The 25000-nt window shown below is 47.2% G+C and overlaps 2 protein-coding genes and 1 long non-coding RNA gene across 3 annotated transcripts in view; 1 reads left to right on the top strand and 2 right to left on the bottom strand.

Annotated features, from left to right (window-relative positions):
* LOC135819954 (uncharacterized) overlaps positions 1–7304 on the bottom strand; it is a 10708-nt gene extending 3404 nt beyond the window's left edge. The window contains exons 1-4 of the mRNA XM_065333251.1: positions 7188–7304; positions 3605–4398; positions 1185–2465; positions 350–401 (exon numbers count right to left, since the gene is read on the bottom strand). Of these exons, the coding sequence (XP_065189323.1) occupies positions 350–401; positions 1185–2465; positions 3605–4398; positions 7188–7194 (2134 nt within the window). The 5' untranslated portion in view covers positions 7195–7304. The remainder of the gene's footprint in view (positions 1–349; positions 402–1184; positions 2466–3604; positions 4399–7187) is intronic.
* The window catches only part of LOC135819955 (uncharacterized), a 40034-nt gene extending 20579 nt beyond the window's left edge, over positions 1–19455 (top strand). Inside the window, exon 8 of the mRNA XM_065333254.1 lies at positions 18630–19455. Coding sequence (XP_065189326.1) covers positions 18630–18654 — 25 coding nt within the window. The 3' untranslated portion in view covers positions 18655–19455. The remainder of the gene's footprint in view (positions 1–18629) is intronic.
* A 3399-nt stretch (positions 19456–22854) lies between these two features.
* Positions 22855–24274, bottom strand: LOC135818974 (uncharacterized). Its single transcript, XR_010553846.1, has 3 exons — positions 24073–24274; positions 23895–23974; positions 22855–23368 (listed from the first exon to the last, which is right to left on the bottom strand). It is a non-coding gene; the product is annotated as an uncharacterized LOC135818974 (long non-coding RNA).
* Between the last annotated feature and the right edge of the window lie 726 nt (positions 24275–25000).

The raw sequence follows: 25000 nt of genomic DNA, 5'->3' as shown, positions 1-25000 counted from the left end.
TTACTTTCGAATTTAGGGACCACACCCGTACTAACTTTCAGGTGGGTACTGACTTTCGGGCACGAACTGACTTTCGGACCTGACTTGTGTGTAGTGGAGAAGTCATTTTCATGTCGACGTACATTCTACGTGCTGCATGTGCGCACCGTACCGGTTCTTATTTCGGGCAGTATGTTTATCGGGCTTGACTTGACTTTAACAGACAGAGCCAAAAGAATGAAGGGGGTATTTCTTTCGGGCAGGTACTTATTTACGGACTTTTACGGTAGCACATGAGTTTTGTGCGCTTCAAACAACTCGATACCCAAACATTGCCACCAGTACTGCTCTCAACGTGTCAGTTCCTCACCTGCAGACACAGCGTCTTGACTCAGGGAGGCGCGCAGTACCAGGTGTTCATCCTGTATGCACACACACACACACACACGCACACACACAAACGTGCACACACATGCACACACATACAAACATACTCATACACAATAAAACACTTTTTTAGTTTAGCTCACAATATTGTATTGTAGACAGGTGTATGTCCAGCTTGATTGTGACAGGAGAACACTGCCACAGCCACATGCCGCTGCCTCCTGCAATGGAAACACCCAACGCGTACACAGAAGAGCACACACACGTACACACACATACAAGCATACACACACAGACACACACAAGCACTCACACAAACCACGCAAGCAACAACACTCAAACAAGTCAAACAGCGTTTTACAAAAATTCATTTACACTCGAAATTTTTCAAAGAAACAAGGCTTATGTCTGGCACACACTGGGCTGAGTTTTCGGCCAATGCTCCGACAACGACACGAAATCGGCCGACTGGGTCGGACTACCTATACACACACAAATTTGTCAGAAACTGCGGCGTGTGATTACACAATGCACACCAGGCAATTTTCGTATAATTTACCATATCGGCCGAAAATCGCCCTTGTGTGGGCCTGACGTTAGACGCATTGTTATTCTGGAGCAGGTGGTATTACGCACTTTTGTAAGTAATAAGCAACTTGTTTTTTTTGTACTTTATACTCAATATCTGTGCAGCTATCTGTCCTAACTTTGATAGGTCTCATCAGCAGAGCTCAGAGTAGCAGGCCATAGCCCTACATCAAACGCAGTGAACAACAAAGCAATTTTAAATCGGTGAAATACTACAAGTATACACTGACCATCACGTCCAGCCGGAGATTGGTTGTAGCTTGCACTTCAGACAGCCATTGCCGAATCTGACGCAGAATTTCCGTGCCTTCACCAGGGCCGAACACTCGACTCTGGTCGATAGACTCCATTTGAATACGGATGCCACACTTCATGTAGGTGAGGAGAATCCACTCGCCTCTCTCGATGCACCAGGGTAGCCGCATACAATGCTTGGACAGAGCAACCTTCCTCCATGCGCTGCATTTCATACCGGCGTTGATCAGGAGCTTGTTGTGCCGTGTGATACAGAGAACACCGAGCAGGAGAAAGATGGCGTGTGGGAAATGATCAGCGTTATGCGTCACCAGTAGAATTGCCTCGGAGACCAGCACATCGTGCAAGACAGGAATAGAGGTGAGTTCCGCCACTGCCGGCATGAGAAAGATCTCCTTGATACCGCTTGTGACCGTGTCGATCTCGCCGACGTCACACAGCACACACAGCTTCTCCATCAGCTGAAGGAAAACCTTGCGCTGCTCATCACTCTTCATTAGCTCATACAGCCGAGGAGGACTATATTCTCGCCAAAGTCGCATTGCCATGGCAACTGTGATGAAGCCGTGTTTATACAAGTACAGATCTTCACGGGTGGGTGGATCTTCGGTGAAATCCTTGAGCTCAAGACCCGGCTGGATTAGACAGGCTGCCAGCTTTACAACGCACGGTACTTGGACAATGACGATGTCACGCAATACGTCAGATGTCGGGTAGAACAACGTCGTTCCAAGGCCGTGGTGAAACTCTAATACTGAGTTGAGCTCACTAGGGCGGCCAATGCTACCGACTAGCCACATCAGCCGGAAGAACTCACGTCGTGATACCCAGGGGCGTGTGAGCTCCGGGTCTGTTGAGAGCTGCTGGAGTGCCAATGTCTCTAGAAGGCGTGCGGCAGGTATCTTGTCTTGGTGGCGGCTCTCTTCAACCAACTTGCGTCGTAGATACTTGATCCCCGGATCCTCCCTGCGCCAAAACTTTCCTGAGCAGGTGTTGTTCACGAACAAGATATCGTCTTCGCTGACTAAGTGCCGATACCGTTTGCCATGAAGGCTGTCCATGATCACGTTATTTTCCTTCTGCAGCGAACGGCGAGAAGAGCTACGCAAGTCGATGTGAGTGCCGACGATAAACACTCGCATATTGGAGCTCTGCACCAGATGATTGAGCACTTGTAGGGAATCATGAATATACAGCAGGCTTGACTGTCCAGGAACGGCGGCAGCACAATGCCTATGCTGTCCATGATGACGAACCTGCACCATTTACAAAACACAGAAACAGATGCATAGACATACAGCAAAAGGTGAAGAAGAAATGCTGGAGCACAAGTCTTCCCTTGGAAGTGCTCTTAGTCGTTATGCTGAATTGTACACGTCTGACTCCTTAAGATCTTGCATAGCTAGTCAAATGCGGCGCAAGCACTTGTGACCCAGTGTCTCCTAGATACCGTTTCCAAATTTACCTTTAGTTTCCCATGACAGTACAAACAACAGCCAATACAAAATCAAGGCTTGGGTAAACAGCCGCCATAACAGTACAAAAACACAGGTATTGATGAAATTAATGGGGACGTAGGAAAAATGGACGAGAAGACGGTTATTTAAATCAGCTATGAAAAATAGATTGTCAGCAGCCACAATCTACTTCTTGCTCCGCATTTACTGGCATGCAGAGAGACATGCAGACACAGAGAACAGGAGAAAATCAAGCAAAAAATCACGTCCGTATCCGTAGGAACCAAGCAAATACAGGGGTATTTTTACAAAGCCAGATTCAAACTTGGTGAAACTAAGAATGGGCTGAGGCCAGAATGTCTGATATAGTAAATAGCATAGATGTAAGTATGCTGATCCTAGCACAAGGCCGTGATGCAGGACCACTTGGGACTGTCAGAGAGAATTTTACCTGGACAGAGCCAGCCGTGAAATAACCCTCGCACTAACGGACATACATGTAGTTGCAAGGAAAAAACTGGGTGCATAAACCAACTTGTGATATGGCATCTTGGAAGAATTGTAAAGAGCATCATCGCGAGGTTGGACAAGGCAAGCTGAAGATGCAAAGAAATAAAGGGTTGTAGGGCCAGTAGTGGATGCAGTGCATATTTCCAAGCGGAAACATAATAATATTGCCCTCCTGCCCCAGGGCCGTCGGGCAAGATACAGTCAGTAGTGTTTTGACCGTACCACTCTTTTCCCCTGGTACCCTGTAAACCTTCTTTTAAGAGGCACGGATATGTGCTCTAAGTTTCGAGGAGACACCCAACCCCACTAGTAAATTGTACTTCGGATGGCTGACCGTATCACCCTAAAATACCTTCCGACGCTCCTGTTCAGCCCGTTTGTTAAATGATATTTCCCAACATACATGTATTTCTCTTTTACTGCCTTACCGTAGCCTCTGGGACTTCCATCTCCACAGGGCGGCTGGCATTGAACGTGACGAGATAAGACGTACGGTCCGCTCCGAAAGAGATGTATTGAAGTAATCGATACGCGTCCTGGCCGGCTGTATCCCAAACACGTATGATCTGAAACGATTGTTGTGCTATGCTGCTACTGACGGAGTCGAGGAAATCGTGTGAATTTACCGTGCCCGCAATGGTCGGAAAGAGATGCGATGGAATAGATTGCTCTTCCTCCATGCATGAACTCTCTGTGAACATATATAGACCATCATAAGTGTCTGCAGCAACACAGTCAGCCTCATTTACAGCAGCAGCAGCAGCAGCAGAACTATCGCTGGCATCAGCAGCAGCACCGACATCAGCAGGACTGGCATCCGCACTAGCAGCAGCAGCAACACTATCAGCAGACGAATTACAGGTAGAGATTAGCCTGCTGTCTTTCTCCATCACCACTTTGCTTCTCTGACGTGAAGTCACGGTGCCTTTAAGGGTTGTTGCAATTCTCCTTGTTAGTGCCTCTTCTCCGTTGATGCTGTGTGACATCTCCGCGTTGTCACTGTCTAAGATGAACGTGTTGATGTCCGTACCAATCGTGCTACTGTCTGCCCTTCCTGTTGGGATCTTCTTGCGACCGAGAGAGCATACCAGACTTGTCTTGCCCGCACCGGTTTCTCCGATGACAACCACACGAATAAAGGGTACACCAAGCCCATCTTGAAGACCATCCGTTGTCAAATATCCAGGCACTGATTGCTTTAGACTAGATAAGGTTTCATCACCTGGAAACACAAACAACACAAACATGAGAAAAAATGGAAGAGCACAGGAACAGCGTGTGCTCTTTCGATGTAGTCAGCCTCTTTACAAACGTGCCTCTCAAGGAAACAATAGATACCTGCATACAGTCGCTATACCATGGTGATGACATATCAGCCCCGCAAATACCCCAAGATCAGTTGTCACTTGTACTATGTTCCCCAAGGTCTTTGACTGAGAATCTGACAGTTTGGGTTCAAATCCCTACATTTGGCTTCAGATTTTTCTTCTTTCAGTTCTGATTTTTTTCTAAGTTGAGGAAAAAGTTCTAAGTCCTCGGGCTAAGGGCCGTTTCACACGAGGTACAAAATCGCGTACATGTCACGTTTCCGGTTATGTTCCCTAGGAGATGGAGCACTTTTGGCGCGAAATGTGAAACGCATCGTATACGTTTTCAGCAAGACCAGGAGGGGTGTAGAAAGCAGGATATACCCAGCGTTCTACTGACAAACTTCGTTTTCCTTGCATTGTGATCTGTCGTCGTGTTTGCTTTTTTTGCTTCTGTTTGCTTTCATTGCTGGTTGCTGGTTGTGCCTTCCGTTTCGGACAATGCCTCGCCAAATATTCTCTGATGACCTGGAGGCTAGACTTATTGAGTTGTGGGCCGACTATCAAAAGTCAAAAAGTGGCCAGATGGTGAAGCGTATTGCGAGGGAAAGGGAGATCGCCGAGAAACTCAATGCTTTTGCCAAAGAGAGCAATTTGGATATCGAGATCACCCCCTTGATAGCTTTGAACAAGCGAGGGCAATGCAGTCCTTCTACGCCTCGCCATCCTTTGCAACCTCTCTCGTCCGTTCATCTTTCTCTCCTTGTGGCGATCAAAGAAAACGAGAATCAGGGAGAGAACATCTCTCCTTGCCAAACTAATAATAATAATTATTATTATTTTGTGTTCAAAACTCCCGCGTTCGCGTGCGGATTCCGTATTTTACGACTTCTGTGCGAAGCAGGTCAAAGCTGCCATGGCAACTGCTGCTTGAAAAGCATTGTTGCGACACTCGTGTGAAATCACGCGCTGTGTAGTGTGCCTAGAACGCCCATTCGTGAAAAGTCATGTATACCTCGTGTGAAACGGCCCTAAGTGGTCAATAGGGAGGTTTCGCTCTACGTAATTACGTATGAAAATCCGTATGTCGTACACGCCGGGGAGCGAGGGCAACTTTCATACGTAAAACTCTCTACGGATATCCGTAGGAAAGCTGTTTCCTACGTTGGGGTCTCCGTAGGACTTTTTGAAATATTTTTCGCATTTTCAGGGTTTACCCAATTTAAGCTTGCCTCCAACAGGCAGGTGTGAGCCAGAAAGCGCGGAAAGAGGCGATGGGGAGGCAGTGTACAGCAGATGGGTGGAGGTGCCAGGAGGACGGCGGGCAATGGGCCAGTGAGATTGCTACAAGTAGGGAGTCATTTGGTGACGGGCAGGCGTGAGCAGAGTGGCATCGCCAACAACAGGCCAATGGATTGTGTTCTTAATAATAATGGGTGGTCAGGCAAAGTGCCGTACAGTACTTGGTCAGTTCATTTGATAGGTGTGAAATTTGATTCTCATGCCTGCATTTCTGTACTGCACTTTGCCTGAGCACCCATTATTGTTAATAACACAATCCCTTGGCCTGTTGTGTGGTTGTTGGCGATGCCACTCTGCTCACGCCTGCCCGTCACCAAACGACTCCCTACTTGTAGCAATCTCACTGGCCCGTTGCCCGCCGTCCTCCTGGCACCTCCATCCATTTTGTGTACACTGCCTCCCCATTGCCTCTTTCCGCACTTTCATGCTCACACCTGCCTGTTGCCCGCCACCCTCCTGGCACTTCTACTGTCGCGCCTTGGCCCGCGCCAGCTTTCTCCCCATACCTCACACCAGATTTAGTGCTAAATTTGTTTATGCTTGTGGCCCTATGTGTTTATAAGCATACTGTTGGGTAGACCCGAGTATCAGTTGTCTGATGATTGCCTAACGGCATGAAACTCAGATTTACAATCAACCTGAACGTCCTCCGCTGAGTCTGCAATGTAATATAATATTATATAATGTATTTTTAGTGCATGCACTGAGTCCCCAGGCCTAGCTAGGGTACCCAACAGAAGATCACAAGTCTATGGAGACTAGGCGCGTGGCCCGCATGGGGCACGTGCATTTCCCTAAAAAAATTTCGACCTAGATTCAGCATGCAGGTAGTGACCATGATGACATGCACCTGCAAACATGCACGTAACGTTATGATAGTCAAACTTTAAATAAAACATATCCCGCAAGAATATCTTGAAGAAGCAGCTGTGCACCCCTCTAGAAGGTGGACCAGCTCATACCTATAGTCATATTCCTGCCCATCGCTGAAGCGATGATAGCGAATAAGCTACGTTATACATAGCAGCTTGTGCCAAGATTATACCATTCAACAGCTTGCGAGGCTGATGAATTGACCGCCACTGATTTTAGCCAGGTCTACGACACGCAATTTGACGTCAAATTTGGCGTAAAACTCCTAATTTCGACGTGAGCTGCAGGTCACTCGGGTTGTTTTTCTACGTGCGAGCCAAAAAAAGCGAGCTGAGCTTTCGCGTCACGTCTGAAATAACGTGCATCTTAATCTCTCTAACGAATCTGAAGGCGGTCCAGCTACACCCCTGGAGATTGTCACAAATAAATTAAAATAATAAGGTATCAGTGCCCACCCTGTCCCATGACCAAACATGTTGTTATCCGCGATCCGCCTTTGGCAAACTCGACCTGAAAACATCTTTCTTACCTCCCATTGCATACTTTATGGTCCATGCCTTTGCATTCTTGTTATACTGCGCACGATCTGTCCTGTAGATACGAGCGATCTCGGGCACTAGCGGCGTATCCAGAAGTGGATCATCGAGGATGGATTGGATAGACAGAAGGGTCGTATAAATTGTATATACAACAGGCCATTCAGAAGTAAGGACCGACAAGGATATGTTGCCGTGGCTGTCAATGTTGGGATGGTAGATTTTGGTCCTGAACCTCACTTCTGGTGGACTGAATGCCAAGTGAATGGATAATGGTGGGTCCAGCGGTATATCAGTTCATAACGGCCACCTTGATACGGACTGCCTGGTGGAGCCTGCATAGTGCAATCTACGTAGCAAAGATCATTCTCTGAAGATCTGATAGATAAACCCGGCGGTGGGCTTTCGATCATTCCTTTTATCTCGCCTTTTATTCGCCTAACGATAGTCGGATTCATTATCACCGATGTCTGGAACAGTCTACGTTCTACTACAACTGTTACTTCTACTGTTCTAGTCCACGATCTGACAGAAAAGAAATGAATTATTTCCAGAACTACCGGTACGCGGTAGTCTATGGAACAAAATTAATAATAATTAAAATTTTAATACTCAATCCGCGGACAGAACTGTTTCGTCCTTTGTGGACTCGTCAGCGCAGCACAGAGGAAATGAGGCCGAACCTGATAGCAATGGAAATAAAAATTTCCAATCAGGCCCGAACGTACCTTGCCAGAGTGCTCAAACTGGCAAGTCAGTGAGCTCTGCATACAGCTGCATAACGCAAACAGCAAAGGCTACCCTACGCAAGAGTGCTCAACTGCTACAATTACAAGAGCAGGAGCGAAATACTCAATCTCTCAATCTATATTTTAAATAATTTAATAAAAAATTACTATACTTTTTTCGGAGAAGGACTTACTTCGAATGTTGTTGTCGATGTCGTATGGTATGCTGTAGTAGTCATGGTAGTGTTCCCGGCTTAGTAACTACATTATAATAGTCATAGTCATTGTAATGTTACTTACAGTAACTATCGTCCAACGACGTGTTCCAAGTCCAGTGACGCTAGCAGCTAGCGGTGACTATTGGTTAGTTCAAACCAGTAACAAGTTAAATGTGTGGAGAAGGCTAAGTCTGATTTTTCTAGGCAGCGTGTGCGCTGCTATGTTCTGCTCAGCTTCATTCAGCAAAAATAGACGTTATTACAGGAGCAGCTATTACCGAGTGGCAATGACGTGTGATCGGCTTGTCCTCGAGGCCCCAAGTGTGCTTGTACACTAACACGACTGAGAACGTTGTAAGGAGCTATTATCGCCTCATGTCATGAGGCAAATTGTAAACCTGTGTTTACCGGACGCTGTACAAAGCGGAATCCAGTGTTCACCGTACAAATCAGTGTTTTGGACTGAAGTGCTGTTGATGGAACATGCACACCTGGATGAAGCGGAAGCCTATCATATCAGCCCGGGGTAATTTCCGCTGCACCAAGTAGATGTACATCTGGTTGGGGCAAGATTTACTGTATTATTGTGCCAGCAGAACAATAGTAGAGCACACTGGCATGGCGTTGAAGCGCATCAGGAAAGAGCTTGGCGATCTTCAGCAAGAGCCTCTCATACAATGTTCTGCTGGACCAGTTGATGATGATATGCTGCATTGGCAGGCCGCCATGACGGGCCCGCCGGATACTCCGTATGAAGGTGGGTTGTTCGTCCTGACCATCCAATTTCCAGAGGACTACCCATTCCGTCCACCTAGAGTAAGGTTCAGCACAAGACTATACCACCCTGGAGTAAACTGTGATGGGAGCATGGACCTGGCAATCATGAGCTCATGGATATGGAGTCCGAGGTCGACTCTTCGCGATATTCTCGTTAAGATCTACGACATGTTAGCCAATCCAGACGCTTGCCATTACTATAGAGTTGTACCATCTATTGAGAACGAGTATAATCGAGATCGTGTTCTGTTTGACCGGACGGCACGAGAGTGGACCAACAACTACGCAATGCCCATGGGTAAGAATTCAAACCATGGCAATAACACCCTGTAACCATGGTAATGACACCCTGTAACCATGGTGATAACACAGTCTGCACGCTCACCCTGTAATCATGGTATGTAGAGAGGTTGCGCACAAAGGAAATTCGTAAGATTTTGATCGTCCGGGTTCTAGTAACGGAAGTTGCTACGAAGATCCGTCCAAACGCGACCGAAACAGAGCAGATCTATGAAAATATTTTTCGTAACGCGGAGTACTAAAATACTTATATTTTACAACTCCCTCCCTGTCTTGACTCTCCTTATGAGCACCCGCGCGCGCCGCGTCGATGTGCTACGAATAAGTTTACATGTTGTGCGCAACCTCACGGTTTACGAATATTCATTCAATAGCTTCTTTCGTTAAAAATATTCGTCACCTGGCTACAAATTTTCGTTGTGTGCAACCTCTAATAACACCGTCTGCTCACTCACCCGTCACCATGGTAATAACACCGTCTGCCCACTCACCCTGAAATCATGATAATAGAGGCGTTGCGCACAACTAGAATTCGTAAGGTCTTGGCCATCCAGGTTCGAGTAACGGAAGTTGCTACGAAGAGTCGTCCAATCACGACGGAACGGAGCAGATCTACGAAAAAATCGTTGCATGTGGTAGTAAAATTTTCCAGCTCCCTGTCTTGACTCTTATTGTACTGGAATGCGTACGACGAAAACGTTAACACGTTGTACGCAAACCTCACAGTTTAAGAATATTCGTTACTCATTTTCTGTAAATAGGGGGGGGGGGGGTAATGAAAACATTCAAGGAACAAGTTTTTATACATGAAAACAAAGATTTGCTAATGGTGTTTGTACTGAGTGCGCGGCTTACTCTATTCATTGCGGTAATAAAAATAATACAAAATTTCACGGTTCTCGTCAGACTCGGCTAGAGGCCGAGTTTTCCGCATCCGTAGGAACGCCTCAACCCTTCAAGTATCGAGGCGCAGATACTGCTCCTAAAACGGTGATATCTGTAAAACCGGAAAGTCTAACGAGACACAAAGTCTAACGTTTTAACGACCAATTTGTTTTCATTATTTGAAAAATACGTTATCGGTGGAGGTCTGTGTAAAGATGCGCATACAGATGGGTGGCCAGCAAAGCCATCGTTAAACTTTCTGCTCGTAATCATGCTAAAATTACAAAAACGTTAAACTTTTTGGTCGTTAAACTTTCCGATTTTGCAGTAGTGATGACCAATATCGAATGCGCACTCATATCACAGGCATGCGTGCATAATTTTGTGGACAACTGTGTGAACTGGATCACGGTTTGCACATAATCTCAGGGTCGCACGTTGACAAATGTTTTTGGTGTGGTCGTACTTTTTTTCCATTCTTGTTTGGAATACAGGTGTGGCGGTTGCCTCTGGACGCGAGCTTGGGGCTGGCGGGTAGAGCTGCGTTTCCGTCTTTCCGATACGTCTCTTGGCCAGGTATGTCCTATCTGTGTGTGTGTGTGTGTGTGTGTGTGTGTGTGTGTGTGTGTGTGTGTGTGTGTGTGTGTGTGTGTGTTCGAATCCGACAAATACAGTCACACATGTCTTTCTTCTCTTTCTCAGACTCCTCTTGACTAGTATGTGGTGTGATGTGTGTGCGTCGAAAAAAAATTAAAAAACACCAAAAAGGAGGGATTCACTGGCCAGAAAAAGCAACTTCATAGCTGTGTGGTGTTACCAGGCTGAATAGTGGCGGTCAGTTCTTCAGCTTTGCAAGCTGTTGAATGGTGCAATCCCAGCACAAGTTGCTATGGCTTCTGCTGTAGCAACGCTATCATGGCCTCCGGAGATGGGCGTCAAATGATCCATGGTGTGTGTGCGTGTGTGCGCGCGTGTGTGTGTGTGTGTGTGTGTGTGTGTGTGTGTGTGTGTGTGTGTGTGTGTATGTGTGTATGTGTGTGTGTGTGTGTGTGTCAAGGTACCGGTGCATCTAGTGTCTACTTCTATTAGAGCAGCATGCTGTCTATACTGGTTACTCCAGCAAGTGTAGGGTGTGCAGAGGTAACTGTCTTGGCCGTTTTATGCCGATGTACTCCGTGTGGTGTAGACCAGGTGTGCATTGGTGGTCGATTCACATGGCTTCGCAGGTTGTGTGGATTGGACAGTTATCTGGCGCAAGTCCGGATCTGTCTCATTCAGATCTTGTCCACTATCGTTGCTATAAGAGAAAATCTGAGGGTGCACATCCAGTATATTTTCAGATGTGCATGGTTCTCTTGCGACGGGTGATGCATGGTACATGGTGTATGGTGTGTGTGTGTGTGTGTGTGTGTGTATGTGTGTGTGTATGCGTGTGTGTTGTACGAACGGGCCTGCAGTCATGACATGACAGACTTGCTGTCGTCATACATGACCAATCACATGACTGATGACGTTAGCAACCAATAACTTCAGGTAGTATGTAGCTGCGAGCGGCGGGCCTCATCCTCCAAACATACAAAGAAAGATAGAGAGAGCTAGATGGAAAGAGATAGAGAGAGAAAGAAGAGAGGTTTTGCAGAGCGAACGTTCGCAATGATTTTTCGCGTTCCGGGTTGCGAAAACTATTGCGAACGTTCGCGCGAAATTCGTGTTTTGCATGTTTTTCGCTCTAACAAATTTTCGCGTGCACTCGCTAGTTTGAGAAGTGGTCTTCATCCAATTATTTTGTTGTTTCGAGTCACGGTCTGAGACGAGAGCTCTTTGACTACCTTGTCCATGGCCAGAAACCCACAGACAAACGGGTTGGATTGCGCCGTAATCTAGCGCATCAACACCTGAAATTCAAAAAGGCATCGTTGATGTAACCGACTCTGAGCAGTGAGAAGACGAGCAGGCAGGAGATCGAAGATGGTTCCGGAGATGAAGCAACACGGGCTGCCACAAGTATTGGAAAGCTAGCACCCGCGGACCAAGCCAAGAGTAGAGATCAAGCACAAACATGAGGATTGAGGGTGGCTCACCGTGCACGAACAGTCCACAAAGAGCGAAAATTGCTGCGAAAGTTTGCATGTTTCTCGCTCCCAGAAATATTCGTGTGTACTTGATTATTTATTTGTTTGTTGCGAGTGGCGGCACCCGCACCAGGTACCCTGACGGCCTGAGACGAGAGCTCTTTGGCTACGTTGTCCATGGCCGGAGACCCACAGACAAACGGGCCGGGTTGGCTTGTGCCAGAATCTTGCGGATCAACACCTGAGATTCAAAAAGGCATCATTGATGTAACCGACTCTGAGCAGTGAGAAGACGAGCAAGCAGGAGATATCGGAGATGGTTCTGGAGATGAAGCAACACGGGCTGCCACAAGTATCGGAAAGCTAGCACTCGCGGACCAAGCCAAGAGTAGAGATCAAGCACAAACATGAAGATTGAGCAATTTGATGGTCGCTGACCGTGCACCTGGCTGACCAGCGGTCCGTAAAGATCGAAAATTTCTGCGAAAGTTTGTTTCGCGTTTCCTGCAAGTTACTTTCGCGTTCAAAACTGCGAACGTTCGCACGAAGTTTCGCTTTTCGTGACGTCAAACGAAAATTCGCGCGAACGTTCGCTCTGCAAAACCTCTCTAGAGTGTGTGTGTGTGTGTGTGTGTGTGTGTGTGTGTGTGTGTGTGTGTGTGTGTCCTGAGCTGGATATCTTGTTCCTGAAGGTATGCAATTTTCGTCACTTTGTTGTGTCAGGTGTGCCCAGCGCATCAATGCGGCTTCAAATGCTCAGCTTTGTGTTGTGTTATCAGGGACGTTTAGCAACACGAATGCAAATCTTTTTTGGAGAAAGAAAGTTCTTAGAGGCTTAGAAGCGAGAGCTCTGCTTTTGTCGATTAAACCCTATCTGTGCCATAGGTTTGAATTAGTGCACAGTATTTGTAAACTAGAACTGTAGCTGTCTTTTCTCTCTGTCAGTATGCCAGTCTGTTTTTGTTAGTATTTCCTTGTCCATCCCAATGCCATTTCCTTGCATAGTTGACGTTTTTTTGAAATTTCAAAACACATCTACCCGGGTAACTGATCGTTCTTTATGTGTATGTGTGTTTTGTGTTTGTGTGTTTGTGTGTTGTGTGTTGTGCATGTGTGTATGTGTGTATGTGTGTATGTGTGTGTATGTGTGTATGTGTGTATGTGTGTATGTGTGTATGTGTGTGTATGTGTGTTTGTGTGTATGTGTGTGTTTGTGTGTTGTGTGTTGTGTTGTTCACTGTACAGGAGCTATTGAGATGTGAGTGTGGTGCGATGAACAGGGATATACTCTGTACACTACATGGACGCGAAGGCTGCTCCGCGTCCTCTCCATCCGCGAACACTGTCACTGCGGGTGCCAGTGCTGCTACCAGGGCTGCCAGTGATCCTACCGCTGACACCGATTGCTCCATGGCTACTCGTTACCATGGTTCCATGGCTACTCGTTACCATGGTTCCATAGCTACTCGTTCCACTGCCACTTATGCAGGTACTGCCTCTACCGGTGCTACTACTAGCGTTTCTACCGCAGTTACTGATGACTCCGCAGCTACTGGCCCCACAGCTACTGGCACCACAGCTTCTGGCCCCACAGCTACTGGCACCACAGCTACTGGCCTCACAGCTATTGGCCACACAACTACTGTCACCACAGCTTCTGGCCTCACAGCTACTGGCCTCACAGCTACTGTCACCACAGCTACTGGCCCCACAGCTACTGGGCCCACAGCTACTGGCCCCACAGCTAATGGCCGCACAGCTACTGGCCCCACTGTTGTTTCTGCGGCCTCTGGTATCGCTGCTGTTACTGCTGCTACTGGCGGTGGTCTGTCACACTGTTGCCGCTCTGAAGCTCGGCGATGTTCCCATGCGTCCCATTGCGTATACTGAAGGACGCACCGCACCTCAGCTTGTCTCCCAAGACGCTCTCCGGTTCTGGAAGTCATGGCAACAGGTATGCGTTGTGTGTGTGATTGACGTAATTATGTCTGCATTAAAGCCACTGGTATACCGTATTGTACAGCAGTATCTTTATGTTGCCTCTTGAATGCACACTGCATGAAACTCAAGAGTCGCCATAAACGAGCCTTGTGGCTTGTCGTTCGGTGTTTGCAACAATATTATCCCATGGTACGGTACGATGTGGGTGATTTCCGCAAATGTGCGGCCGTTCTCTGCCAGGTATGTTCAGTGATATATCAGTACCCTGCTGGGCTTGCCTTGTTCAAAGATATACTCCGCTTGGTTCACACAGGTCACTACAAGAGTAAACTAGGGAACTTAGGGGGGTTAGTCACGCTCTCGATTTGGGACACGAACATGGGATGCCGTAATGTCGCGTATTATAGCCGGGCTTATTCCTGTACAAGCCGACCTCAGTGCTAGGCTTCTACTCACATCAGGCTTCTATTCGAGCAAGGTATTTCTATGTATGTCAACACTGAAACCAGGCTTTTGTGCTGCCAGTGTATCTTGAAAATCAGGCTTCTATTCAAATCAGGCTTGTATTCAAAACAGGCTTCTATACGAGACAGGCTTTAATACAAGACACTACAGTAAATGGACTATACCAGTCGTACTCTGTGTTTTTTTTTTTCTACAAAATCCACATATCTCCAGACACTGGGGTGACCGTGTCCCTCGTATTTTCCCTCGTGCTAACGTAACCGGCAACATATTCGTCGGTATACCCATCGTACTCATAGCATAATCCGGACTCAAAATCCTGTAGTGGATAAAGTATTTAAATTATTATTATTAATATTATTTTGCTTGTTCGCGTTGGCATCAACCTGCATAAAGCATAAAGCTCATCCTAAGCGAGAGGGCTAGAGGGAAATATAACGATAACGAGATACAGAATACAAAGAAATCCAATGAGTTCAACATACAATTCAAAACAAGAAAGAAAGGAAAGAAAGCCGAATCTACCGATTGATCCATCAATCGACAAAGGGGATTAATCCGTTAATGTTGCAAAGTAGAAGCTGATTGTAGTTGCAGATCTCCAGGCCAGGGCCAGCATATTGCCGATTCTGGATAGTGGATAAAGTTTTTAAATTGCTCTTTTGTGAGGAGTCTGATGAGACATGAAAGTCGTTACGTCCGTGCAGATGACAGAAGCAGGGGAAAACTAAGCACAGTTGTGTCCTGGATCCTGGTCATTAGGGTATTGCGTGTTGTGTTGTTATCCAATATCCTATTCGCTATGGTATTGTGTGTGTGTGTGGTGTTATCCCAGATCCTGTTCACTATGGTATTGTGTGTGTGGTGTTGTTATTCAGGATCCTGGACATTATGGTATTGTGTATGTGTGTGTGTGTGGTGTTTTTATTCAGGATACTGGACATTATGGTATTGTGTGTCTGCCCAACATAGCTAGTTCAGCATCCGTCAGTGCAGCAGAATCATCCCCATCACCACCATCAACACCAGCTCCTGACGATCTTACCGAATGGAAATACAGGTACAAGTTGGTATCTATGTGCGTGTGTTTTTGTGTGTGTCTCTGTGTGTGTGTGTGGGGGGGGGGGGTGGGTGTGGGTGTGTGGGTGTGTCCGTGAGCGGGGGGGGGGGGGGGGGGGGGGTTGGTAGGGGTTGTGGAGCGTCCCAGAGTTTCTATTCACCATCATTCATTCCTCCCATAGCGACATGACTGCCAGTAATCGTGTGGGTGGAGACCTGCTTGCGCTGATTTGTGTTGCGAATGGCTTGCGGCAGGGCTGCACTATGTACCCCGTTTTATTCCCGTAGCTATGCAGAAGACGTTACTTCAGTAACGTCTGGCGCTAGCCAGGGTCCACATAGCTTTAATTTGGTATTTGTTTGTGTGTTTGTTTGTGTCACGCCTGGCGCTATCCGTATCTGACGGCAAAAAAGCATAGGATGTTATAAATTTTTCAATTCTCCTATTTTTTTAAGGCATATCCTGGGATTCGAACCCGCACTATCGCCCTACATGCATTCCCCCATACACTTCGCATTCATACCCATTCTTCCAAGTTGCTTCACGTTATTATCTTGCGTTTGAAAGCCCTATTTGAATATTGCGGGCAGCTAGACGGTGTCGTATTACCCTCGATCGTACCTGTCCCGTACCTATCCCCTACCGTACCGTGCCATCAAAGACGGCTGGCCACAATGCATATTCAAATAGGGCTTTCAAATGCAAGATCACAATGTGAAACAACTAATGGAAGAATTAGTATGTATGCGAAGCGTATCTGGGGATGCATGCAGGGCGCGCGATAGTGCGGGTTCGAATCCCAGGTTATGTCTTAAAAAAAAAGGATTTTTTTAAAGAATTTATAACATCCCTATGCTTTCTTTTGTCTAGGTCATCAAGGCAAAAAAGCATAGCGTAGGGCCCTGAGCTTGCAAGCTCTCTCGTTTATTTGCTTGTTTGTTTGTGTCTTGCCAGGCGCTATCCCGTATCTGTCCCGTACCATACCGTACCGTCAAACACAGCTGGCCACAAACAGCTGGCCACAATATTTGCTGGCTCCCGTATCTGTCCCGTACCGTACCATCAAACACAGCTGGTTACAAACAGCTGGCCACAATATTTGTCGTATTATGTATACGACTTCCTGATGTATAGGGAGATTTTCTGGAAAGAAATAGGGAGACGGGTAGGAAATGCAATTAGAATGGACGTTAGTTATCGAATAGGTGATAGGATGCGTCAACAAAAACATACTTTGGAAGAGAGATCCCGTCGTCTCCAAAATAAGCGTGAACGGGCGAGTCAGCGCCGGTCACAGGAAACGTCGGAAGAGACATCCCGTTGACTCCAGAACGCCCGTGATCGGCAGAGTCAGCGATGGTCCCAGGAAACGTCAGGACAGACATCCCGTCGAATCCAGAACGCCCGTGATCGGCAGAGTCAGCGTAGGTCCCAGGAAACGTCAGGGCAGACATCCCGTCGACTCCAGAAAGACCGTGATCGGCAGAGTCAGCGCCGGTCCCGTAGCTCTGCAGAAGACGTTACTTCAGTAACTCATTGAAATGTTTTTGCAATACAATGATGTAGCTAATCAAAGGAAAAAAACATTTCCATCAGTTCAATAGGCGATCAGCCTTTGGGTCATCCTAACGAGAGAGCTTGGAAGCTCAGGGCCCTACGCTATGCTTTTTTGCCTTGATGACCTAGACAAAAAAAAGCATAGGGATGTTATAAATTCTTTAAAAAAATCCTTTTTTTAAGACATAACCTGGGATTCGAACCCGCACTATCGCGCGCCCTGCATGCATCCCCCGATACACTTCGCATACATACTAATTCTTCCATTAGTTGTTTCACATTGTGATCTTGCATTTGAAAGCCCTATTTGAATATGCATTGTGGCCAGCCGTCTTTGATGGCACGGTACGGTAGGGGATAGGTACAGGACAGGTACGATCGAGGGTAATACGACACCGTCTCCCGTACCGTACCATAAAACACAGCTGGCCACATACAGCTGCCCGCAATATTCAAATAGGGCTTTCAAACACAAGATAATAACGTGAAGCAACTTGGAAGAATGGGTATGAATGCGAAGTGTATGGGGGAATGCATGTAGGGCGATAGTGCGGGTTCGAATCCCAGGATATGCCTGAAAAAAAAAGGAGAATTGAAAAATTTATAACATCCTATGCTTTTTTGCCGTCAGATACGGATAGCGCCAGGCGTGACACAAAGAAACAAACAAACACACAAACAAATACCAAATTAAAGCTGTATGGACCCTGGCTAGCGCCAGACGTTACTGAAGTAACGTCTTCTGCATAGCTACGGGAATAAAGTAACTAACTAACAATGTGCTCGATGAGCTAGGCAACAAAGCATAGCGTAGGGCCCTGAGCTTCCAAGCTCTCTCGTTAATCTTTACATGTGTGCAGTCTTTGAGAGATATTTCTGCTGGTGATTATGCGCTAGGGATTACACTCGCCCAGCTTCGGAGAGAGCGGCATTTTAGCTTTCAATGCTAGATTGGCAGAGCATCGCAGAGTTTGGCTAACTGAGTGTCACTTTGCTGTTGATCTGTCCCTGCTTGGGGTCACGCATGCTGGTGCTGAGAGGGCCCTAGCCTCGTTCAGGGAGGTAGCTGGTCCATTGGGGCCTTTGTGTCAATATCTCTAAAACCAATTGTTATCACTGTGCGGTCCTTTGTTTATGATTGTTTGTGTGCTCTAGCAAGAAGACTTTGCGGCAAGCTGATCGTTTCGACTTGGCTAACCGTTTGAAGAAGGAACTAAACGATGAACAACGAGGTACGTATTTTAATGGTCATTCGAATGGTGGCAAAACCAGGACTCTACCAACCGGGTTATGGTTGTAGGCAGGAACACTGTGCGTCCTCGCCTTGTAACATGCTGTCGAAATCGAAAACATGTTAAACTATGATATTCTTCCCTGATGATGAGCTCTCTATCTGTTTCTGTGTGCACATGTTCTTTGTTGTTCTCCACAGTGGTGTACTCTTCATATGCGACTAGAGGCTGGGTATGTACATGCTTTTCACCATCCTGCCTACGCTGGCTGGTCAGTTGGATATCTCCTGCTCCTACGCCAGGTGTGCTGGCTGTTCTAGTAGGAGCGCTGGCTGTATTCGCTGTATTCCCTGTGCTAGCTGTGATGGTTGCGTTTGCTGTGCTGGATGTACTGGCTGTGCTTGCTGTGGTCTGGTCATAGCTGTGCTAGTAGCACTGGCTGTGCCCGATATGATGGCTGTGATGCTTGTATTGACTGCGCTGGCTGTGATCTGGTCATAGCTGTGCTAGGAGCACTGGCTGTGCTCAATGTGATGGCTGTTATGCCTGTATTGGCTGTGCTGGCTGTGATGGTGTGTATTGGTGGTATGGGCTGCGCTGGCTGTGCCCAATGTGCTGGCCTGCCACTCTTTATCACCATGGCGATAACGATGCCCTGGAGGCAGGTGATATTAGTTTATACTGGAGAGTCTGCTCCTATCGTCTTAATCATCTTATTACTTTCACCCTGATGGTGGGACTTGATGGAAAAGTTGGTGAATACACTTAGTGAAGTATACAGCAAAGAGAGTTGCTTGGAGGCTAAAATCTGGGTTCTTTGAACTCTTCGTGTTTTGACCAAATCGTTTTTTACAGCTCACGTAAATCTTCTGCATTTCACCAGCTGTTGGATCCCATGTTGAGGTACAATGGCTGCGGGCGGCTGTTAGCTTAAAGGGGAAGTTAAGGCTAAATCAAAATTTCACCAGTTGTAGTCTTCGGGGTGCTGAGTCGAATGGTCGTGGTCCGAGGAAGCTGAGATGCTCCCTTCCTACTTTAATCCCAATCGAACTCGCGCACTTTCACCGAAACTGGGTGACTGCGCCCTACTAGATGGAGATTTGTATGCAAAATGTCACTAAAAGCGCCATTTCGTTCTTATAAAAGCACGGATGACCGCGATTGGCCCATATGTTGTAGTCTTTTGGACGCTGAGTCGACTGGCTTTGGTGCGAAAAGGCTGCGATGCAGCGATCCTCCTTTATTCCCAATCGAACATGGTTGAACAAGCGGTCACGTGCTCCTGCGTACACCAGTCACCTGGTCACCGTGCCTGCAGGGTACAATTTACTAGCCTGTTTGACCTTTTTTGGGTGCAGTCCTGTCACTCGAGTTGAACCTTGGTGTGAAAGTTAGTTGTCTCCTGCTGGCGTGGTGACCAGGTGATTTGGGCACCCAGGAGCACGTGACCGCTTGTTCAACCACGTTCGATTGGGAATAAGGGCCGAACGCTGCATCGCAGCCTTTTCGGACCAAAACCTGTCGACTCAGCGTCCAAAAGACTACAACATATGGGCCAATCGCGGTCATCCGTGCTTTTATAAGAACGAAATGGCGCTTTTAGTGACATTTTGCATACAAATCCCCATCTAGTAGGGCGCAGTCACCCAGTTTCGGTGGAAGTGCGCGAGTTCGATTGGTATTCAAGTAGGAAGGGAGCGTCTCAGCTTTCTCGAACCAAGACCATTCGACTCAGCACCCCGAAGACTACAACTGGTGAAATTTTGATTTTTGCCTTAACTTTCCCTTTACTTGAGATTATATTCTTCGTTTCCCCACTCTCACACACACACACATGCTCACAGTCAATCTTGCCGTCATGAGTCCTATTCGGAACGGATACGAGAATAATAACAATAATAACATTGTTCCACTGCTGGCATGTCTATTGTGTCCAGCGTGTGACACACTAGTCGAGTGACTACTTTAATATGTAGTGCGGCTGGTGGCGTGATGATTATGACTGGTGTAATTATTATATTATGTGGTTCATGGCTTGATGATCGTGACTGGTGTAGTGTGTTGAAGACTTGACGGTTCAGACTAGTTGGACATGGTTGTGTGTGTGTGTGTGTGTGTGTGACCGTGGCATAATGTTGTATTGTATGTGTTGTGATGGTGTTGAAAACCAGTACAGTAATGCATACACAGGAGAACCATGCATTGAGCTGGCCTATACCGGAGCCTCAGTCGCAATGAACTTCCACCGGTTTCACATTACATGTACTGTTATGTACTATAATTATAATCAAGAAAAATAAACAAGAGTATGCGACTGTGACCTCTAGTCTATGGGCAAGATGCGCGGCACGCTGGCCTCATTACATCATTCAGCTGCAGTATGAGTACTGCGTAACATGCGCCCAAAACTTAGAGATCGACTGAGTACGCGAGCGAATCAAGCAACAACGGTTGAGGTGGTACGAGAGATTGTGGCTTTGAGTGCATGCGTCCAGGACAGGAGAGAGAGAGAGAGAGAGAGAGAGAGAGAGAGAGAGAGAGAGAGAGAGAGAGAGAGAGAGAGAGAGAGAAGAGAGAGGGAGAGAGAGAGAGAGAGAGAGAGAGGAAGAGACACTCCCGGCCTATTAGCAGGACAACCAAAACATTCGATCGTTAATGCGGTAATACGAAATCATCTACAACCGTGATGACCTAGACAAAACAGCATAGCACTGTTGTAATATTTTCACTTCTCTTACTTTTCAAAACAGAACATGGGATTCGAACCTGCACTATCGCCCTACATGCATTCGCCCAATACACTTCGCACACATCCACATATTATTTCCAAGTTGCTTCACGTTATGATCTTGCAATTGGTTGTTTGTCTGTGTACTTTATTTGAACTTGCAAATCCTTTCGAGCACAAAAGCTCCCTTACAAGGCCGCGAATACATTATTGTGTTACAGGGAAGGAGGCCTGGAGAGAAAATAATAAGAAAGAAAAGAGAATGTTAGATACATCAATGAAGAGCGAAGCAAAACCAGTTAAGCCAGCGAATGACAGTTCTGCAACCCGCCTAATATAGTAATAAGACACTCCTAAAACTAAGTACTAACTGCTAACGAGAGTACATAACCCCCTACTCATGCTACCACAAACAAACAAACAGAAGGAGAATGCCGACTCACGGTCTACAACAACGGCTTTGTTCGCCCAGTCTTAGAGCATGGCATGCTAGTCTGGATGGGTGCTTCTCAGACGGTGCTGGCCCAACTCGATGCTGTACAGCGGAGAGCCCTGCATCTGATCGGCGAAGGCGCATATCTGCCAAGCCTTGAACTCCGGCGCAAAGTGGCTGCTCTCTGCTATCTCTACAAAATCTACTACCTGACAGGCCCACAGATGCTAACCCGAATGCTGCCCCCCTCCCAAGCAGTACCAGACCACGACCAACATCCTGCCAACACCAGGCAGCAGGCGCGGGTGGCGGCCGGCCACCGCTACCAGCTGCAGTCTGATATCCCAGCCAATTCTCGCAACAACGTCCGCCGGTCGTTCCCTGAAGGAGTGCTGGACACCTGGAACCAGTTGCCTCGCCAACACCTCCTGGATCAGCCCGACCAGAAGAGGTTGCAGTCCTTCAAGTGCAGCGTCCACCGATTCCTGCGCTCGAGCCACTGGGACTGGGCGACCGACCGGCTGTAGGGACTCTGCGTGGTGGTTTTCTGGACGTTACTGTGAGAGAGTGAGTCTGTGCACAAATATTATGTATTATTACGCGTCTGCGTGAGTGTGCACGTGTGTGTCTGTGTGTGCGTGTGTGGTGATGTGTGTGGTGTGTGTGTGTGGTGTGTGTGTGTGTGTGTGTGTGTGTGTGTGTGCGTGTGTGTGTGCATGTGTGTGTGTGTGTGTGCGCGCGCGCGCGCGTGTGTGTGTGTGTGGGGGGGGGGGGTGCACATGGTTGGTATGTGGTGTTTATGTGAGCGTATGATAATAATCTCTTCAATAATATTAATATCTTTATTTCAAGATTACCCAACGCCGGCGAACGCCTATCAGGTTGATCTCCTATTTGAACAGGCGCATATGTGTGTGTAGGATGTGCCCTAGCTCACTTATAATTATTATTATGTTATACACGTAGATCATGTCCATGATGCCTTTCCTCTGCGCAGGTCGACCGCACTATTGTTTTTAAGATTCACGTAATTATTACTTCTGCATATGCATTACATACTATGATCATGCCGGCTCCATCCCTTATCTCCTAAGCTACCACCCCCCCCCCCCCCCCGGTGCGTCTGCCCAGTGTTGACTCCGAGACCCACGGTCGGACGAGCTGCCCAGGCCTCACCACCACTGCCGTTTTCGTGCTGCCTTCTCGATACATACGTATGTACACTGTATATCATGTGCACATTCACATGTCTGAAGGTTTGTGGTTTTTCAATAAAAAAATAAATAAAAAAATGAAAGCCGTGTGGACCCTGGCTAGCGCCAGATGCTACTAAAGTAACGCCTCTTGCATAGCTACGGGAATAATCTCTACAGTCCTAGGCATGAACTGTACTTGATCTCTTCATAACGTTAGACCGTGCATTCAGGATTCTAGACGAGCATGTTGATCGACGGGAATCACAGCTTTCATCATCTGCAGACCTTCACCAATGCCGACGAGTTCTCTTGATAGACCGTTGTAGAGCTTGATGAAACCGTCAGTGCCCTGCGGTTCCACAAGGCACAACACATCTCTGTTGTGCGTCTCTTTGCCGTGTGCACTGCGGACGTCCTCCAGACGATGTACTTGGTTAAGAGTCAGGAGACCCTGACGCTGAGCTGCAAGTCTCAAATCAACTGCATCCAGGTTGGAGAGCCACGGGTGAATGTCACGCACATAGCTGATGGACTGGAATCCAGTTTGCTGTACAGGAAGAGAGAGAGAGACTGAGAGAGAGACTGAGAGAAAGATAGATAGAGAGAGAGAGGGAGAGAGACAGAGAGAGACAGAGAAAGAGAGAGAGAGAGGGAGAGAGAGAGAGAGAGAGAGAGAGAGAGAGAGAGAGAGAGAGAGAGAGTAAGTTACATTTATAAAGACAGGTAAGTCTAACAAATGAGGACTGAGACCTCTACAACAGGGTTTTTACGCCTGAAAGCAGGTGCATGATTTAACAAGCAGGTTATCAGTCTAGATTTTATGCGCAGATGGAGAAAAAGCGCAGAATTTTTGTAATGAGATGAAAAGCAGAAATAATAAGAAATAATAAGAAAAGATGAAATGAAAGCCTGCTCACAACCCCGCCCAGCCTTGCGAACTGGGTATGGTGGATTAAGAACCCGGTTCAACGCTCGAGCAAGCGCTCTCCACTCAAGGTGTTCACAGCAACTGATAGGAACTCATATGGGGAAATTATAGAAAAGAAATAATAAGATAAAGAGAATAAATTTCAACGCACCTCAATAAACGGAGCCCCACATACAGTACCTCAGAAAAGTGGATCTTCCGACCAGTGTTTTTGTTGACGCCGCAACCAGATGATGTAGCTGCTTCGCAGAGACGTCTTACTGCACAAATTACAAATAAATTTTATTCTTCGATTAGAAAATCCAAGCGCTTTCAGAGCCCTCCGAAGAGAGTCCGGGATGAAACCACGCACACCTACCTCAACCGAAAAAGAAACGACCTGCCACCCGTTTGCTCGGCATTGATCGGCCAGATCCGCATACCGCCTGTCCTTCCGCGAGTTACTGACACTGAATCTGTCCTCAGCACAAACTGTCAACTCCATCCAGAATACAATCCTACGACTCGTAGAGTACAGAACTATATCTGGTCTTAGGCTGTGTTTACATGAGAAATTTCAACCCGGGTCGAGTTCAGCCCGGGTTGAAAGTCTGTACGATAGCCAAAAGAGGTGAGCGTTTACATGAAGACAGTTGACCCGGGTCAAATACTGATATGCCGCCAAAAGTCCACTTCTACAGTCCTGTATGGTCACGTGAATCCGTTCGCGCGAAATTTGCATCTGCAGTGCCGTTCAAACCTGGCGCGAGATACGCACAGAAGTACGTTTGTACGATTTTCTTGACCCGGGTTGATTTCAACCCTCCCCTTGGGGGGAGGGTTGAAATCAACCCGGGGCGAAATTTCAACCCGGGTCAAGCGCAATGCGTCATGTAAACGCGCCATTCACTTTGTGCACATGGCGGGTTGAAATCTGACCCGGGTCGAACTCAACCCGGGTTGAAACGCTTCATGTAAACACAGCCTTAGGGTGGTAAGTGCAACACAGCTAGGGAAAGAAATCTTTGCACTAACTGAGTCGACAAGAAGTTTCCAGTCTGAGGCCGCTGACAGGAGATCAGTCGTAACCAACTTTCGTCTGGGCTGAACGCGAACTGGCTTCTCTCCCGCCTTGCAAAACGAGATGAAGTCAAGCTCATTTGAATTTTCGGTTTGTACGGTGTTTGCAGCAGTGCGGATTCGAATCTCCTCACGCATGTTCCTGACGATGACCCCGAGTACGTTGTCGTGCCTCCAGTGTGTAACGTCCCTGGTCCAGCGCTACGCGACAAGCGCCAAGCACGTGG

Source organism: Sycon ciliatum, chromosome 6 (assembly GCF_964019385.1).
Source record: "Sycon ciliatum chromosome 6, ocSycCili1.1, whole genome shotgun sequence".
In the NCBI taxonomy this organism is placed as follows: Eukaryota; Metazoa; Porifera; class Calcarea; order Leucosolenida; family Sycettidae; genus Sycon; species Sycon ciliatum.
This window is presented reverse-complemented; position numbering and strand designations above follow the sequence as displayed.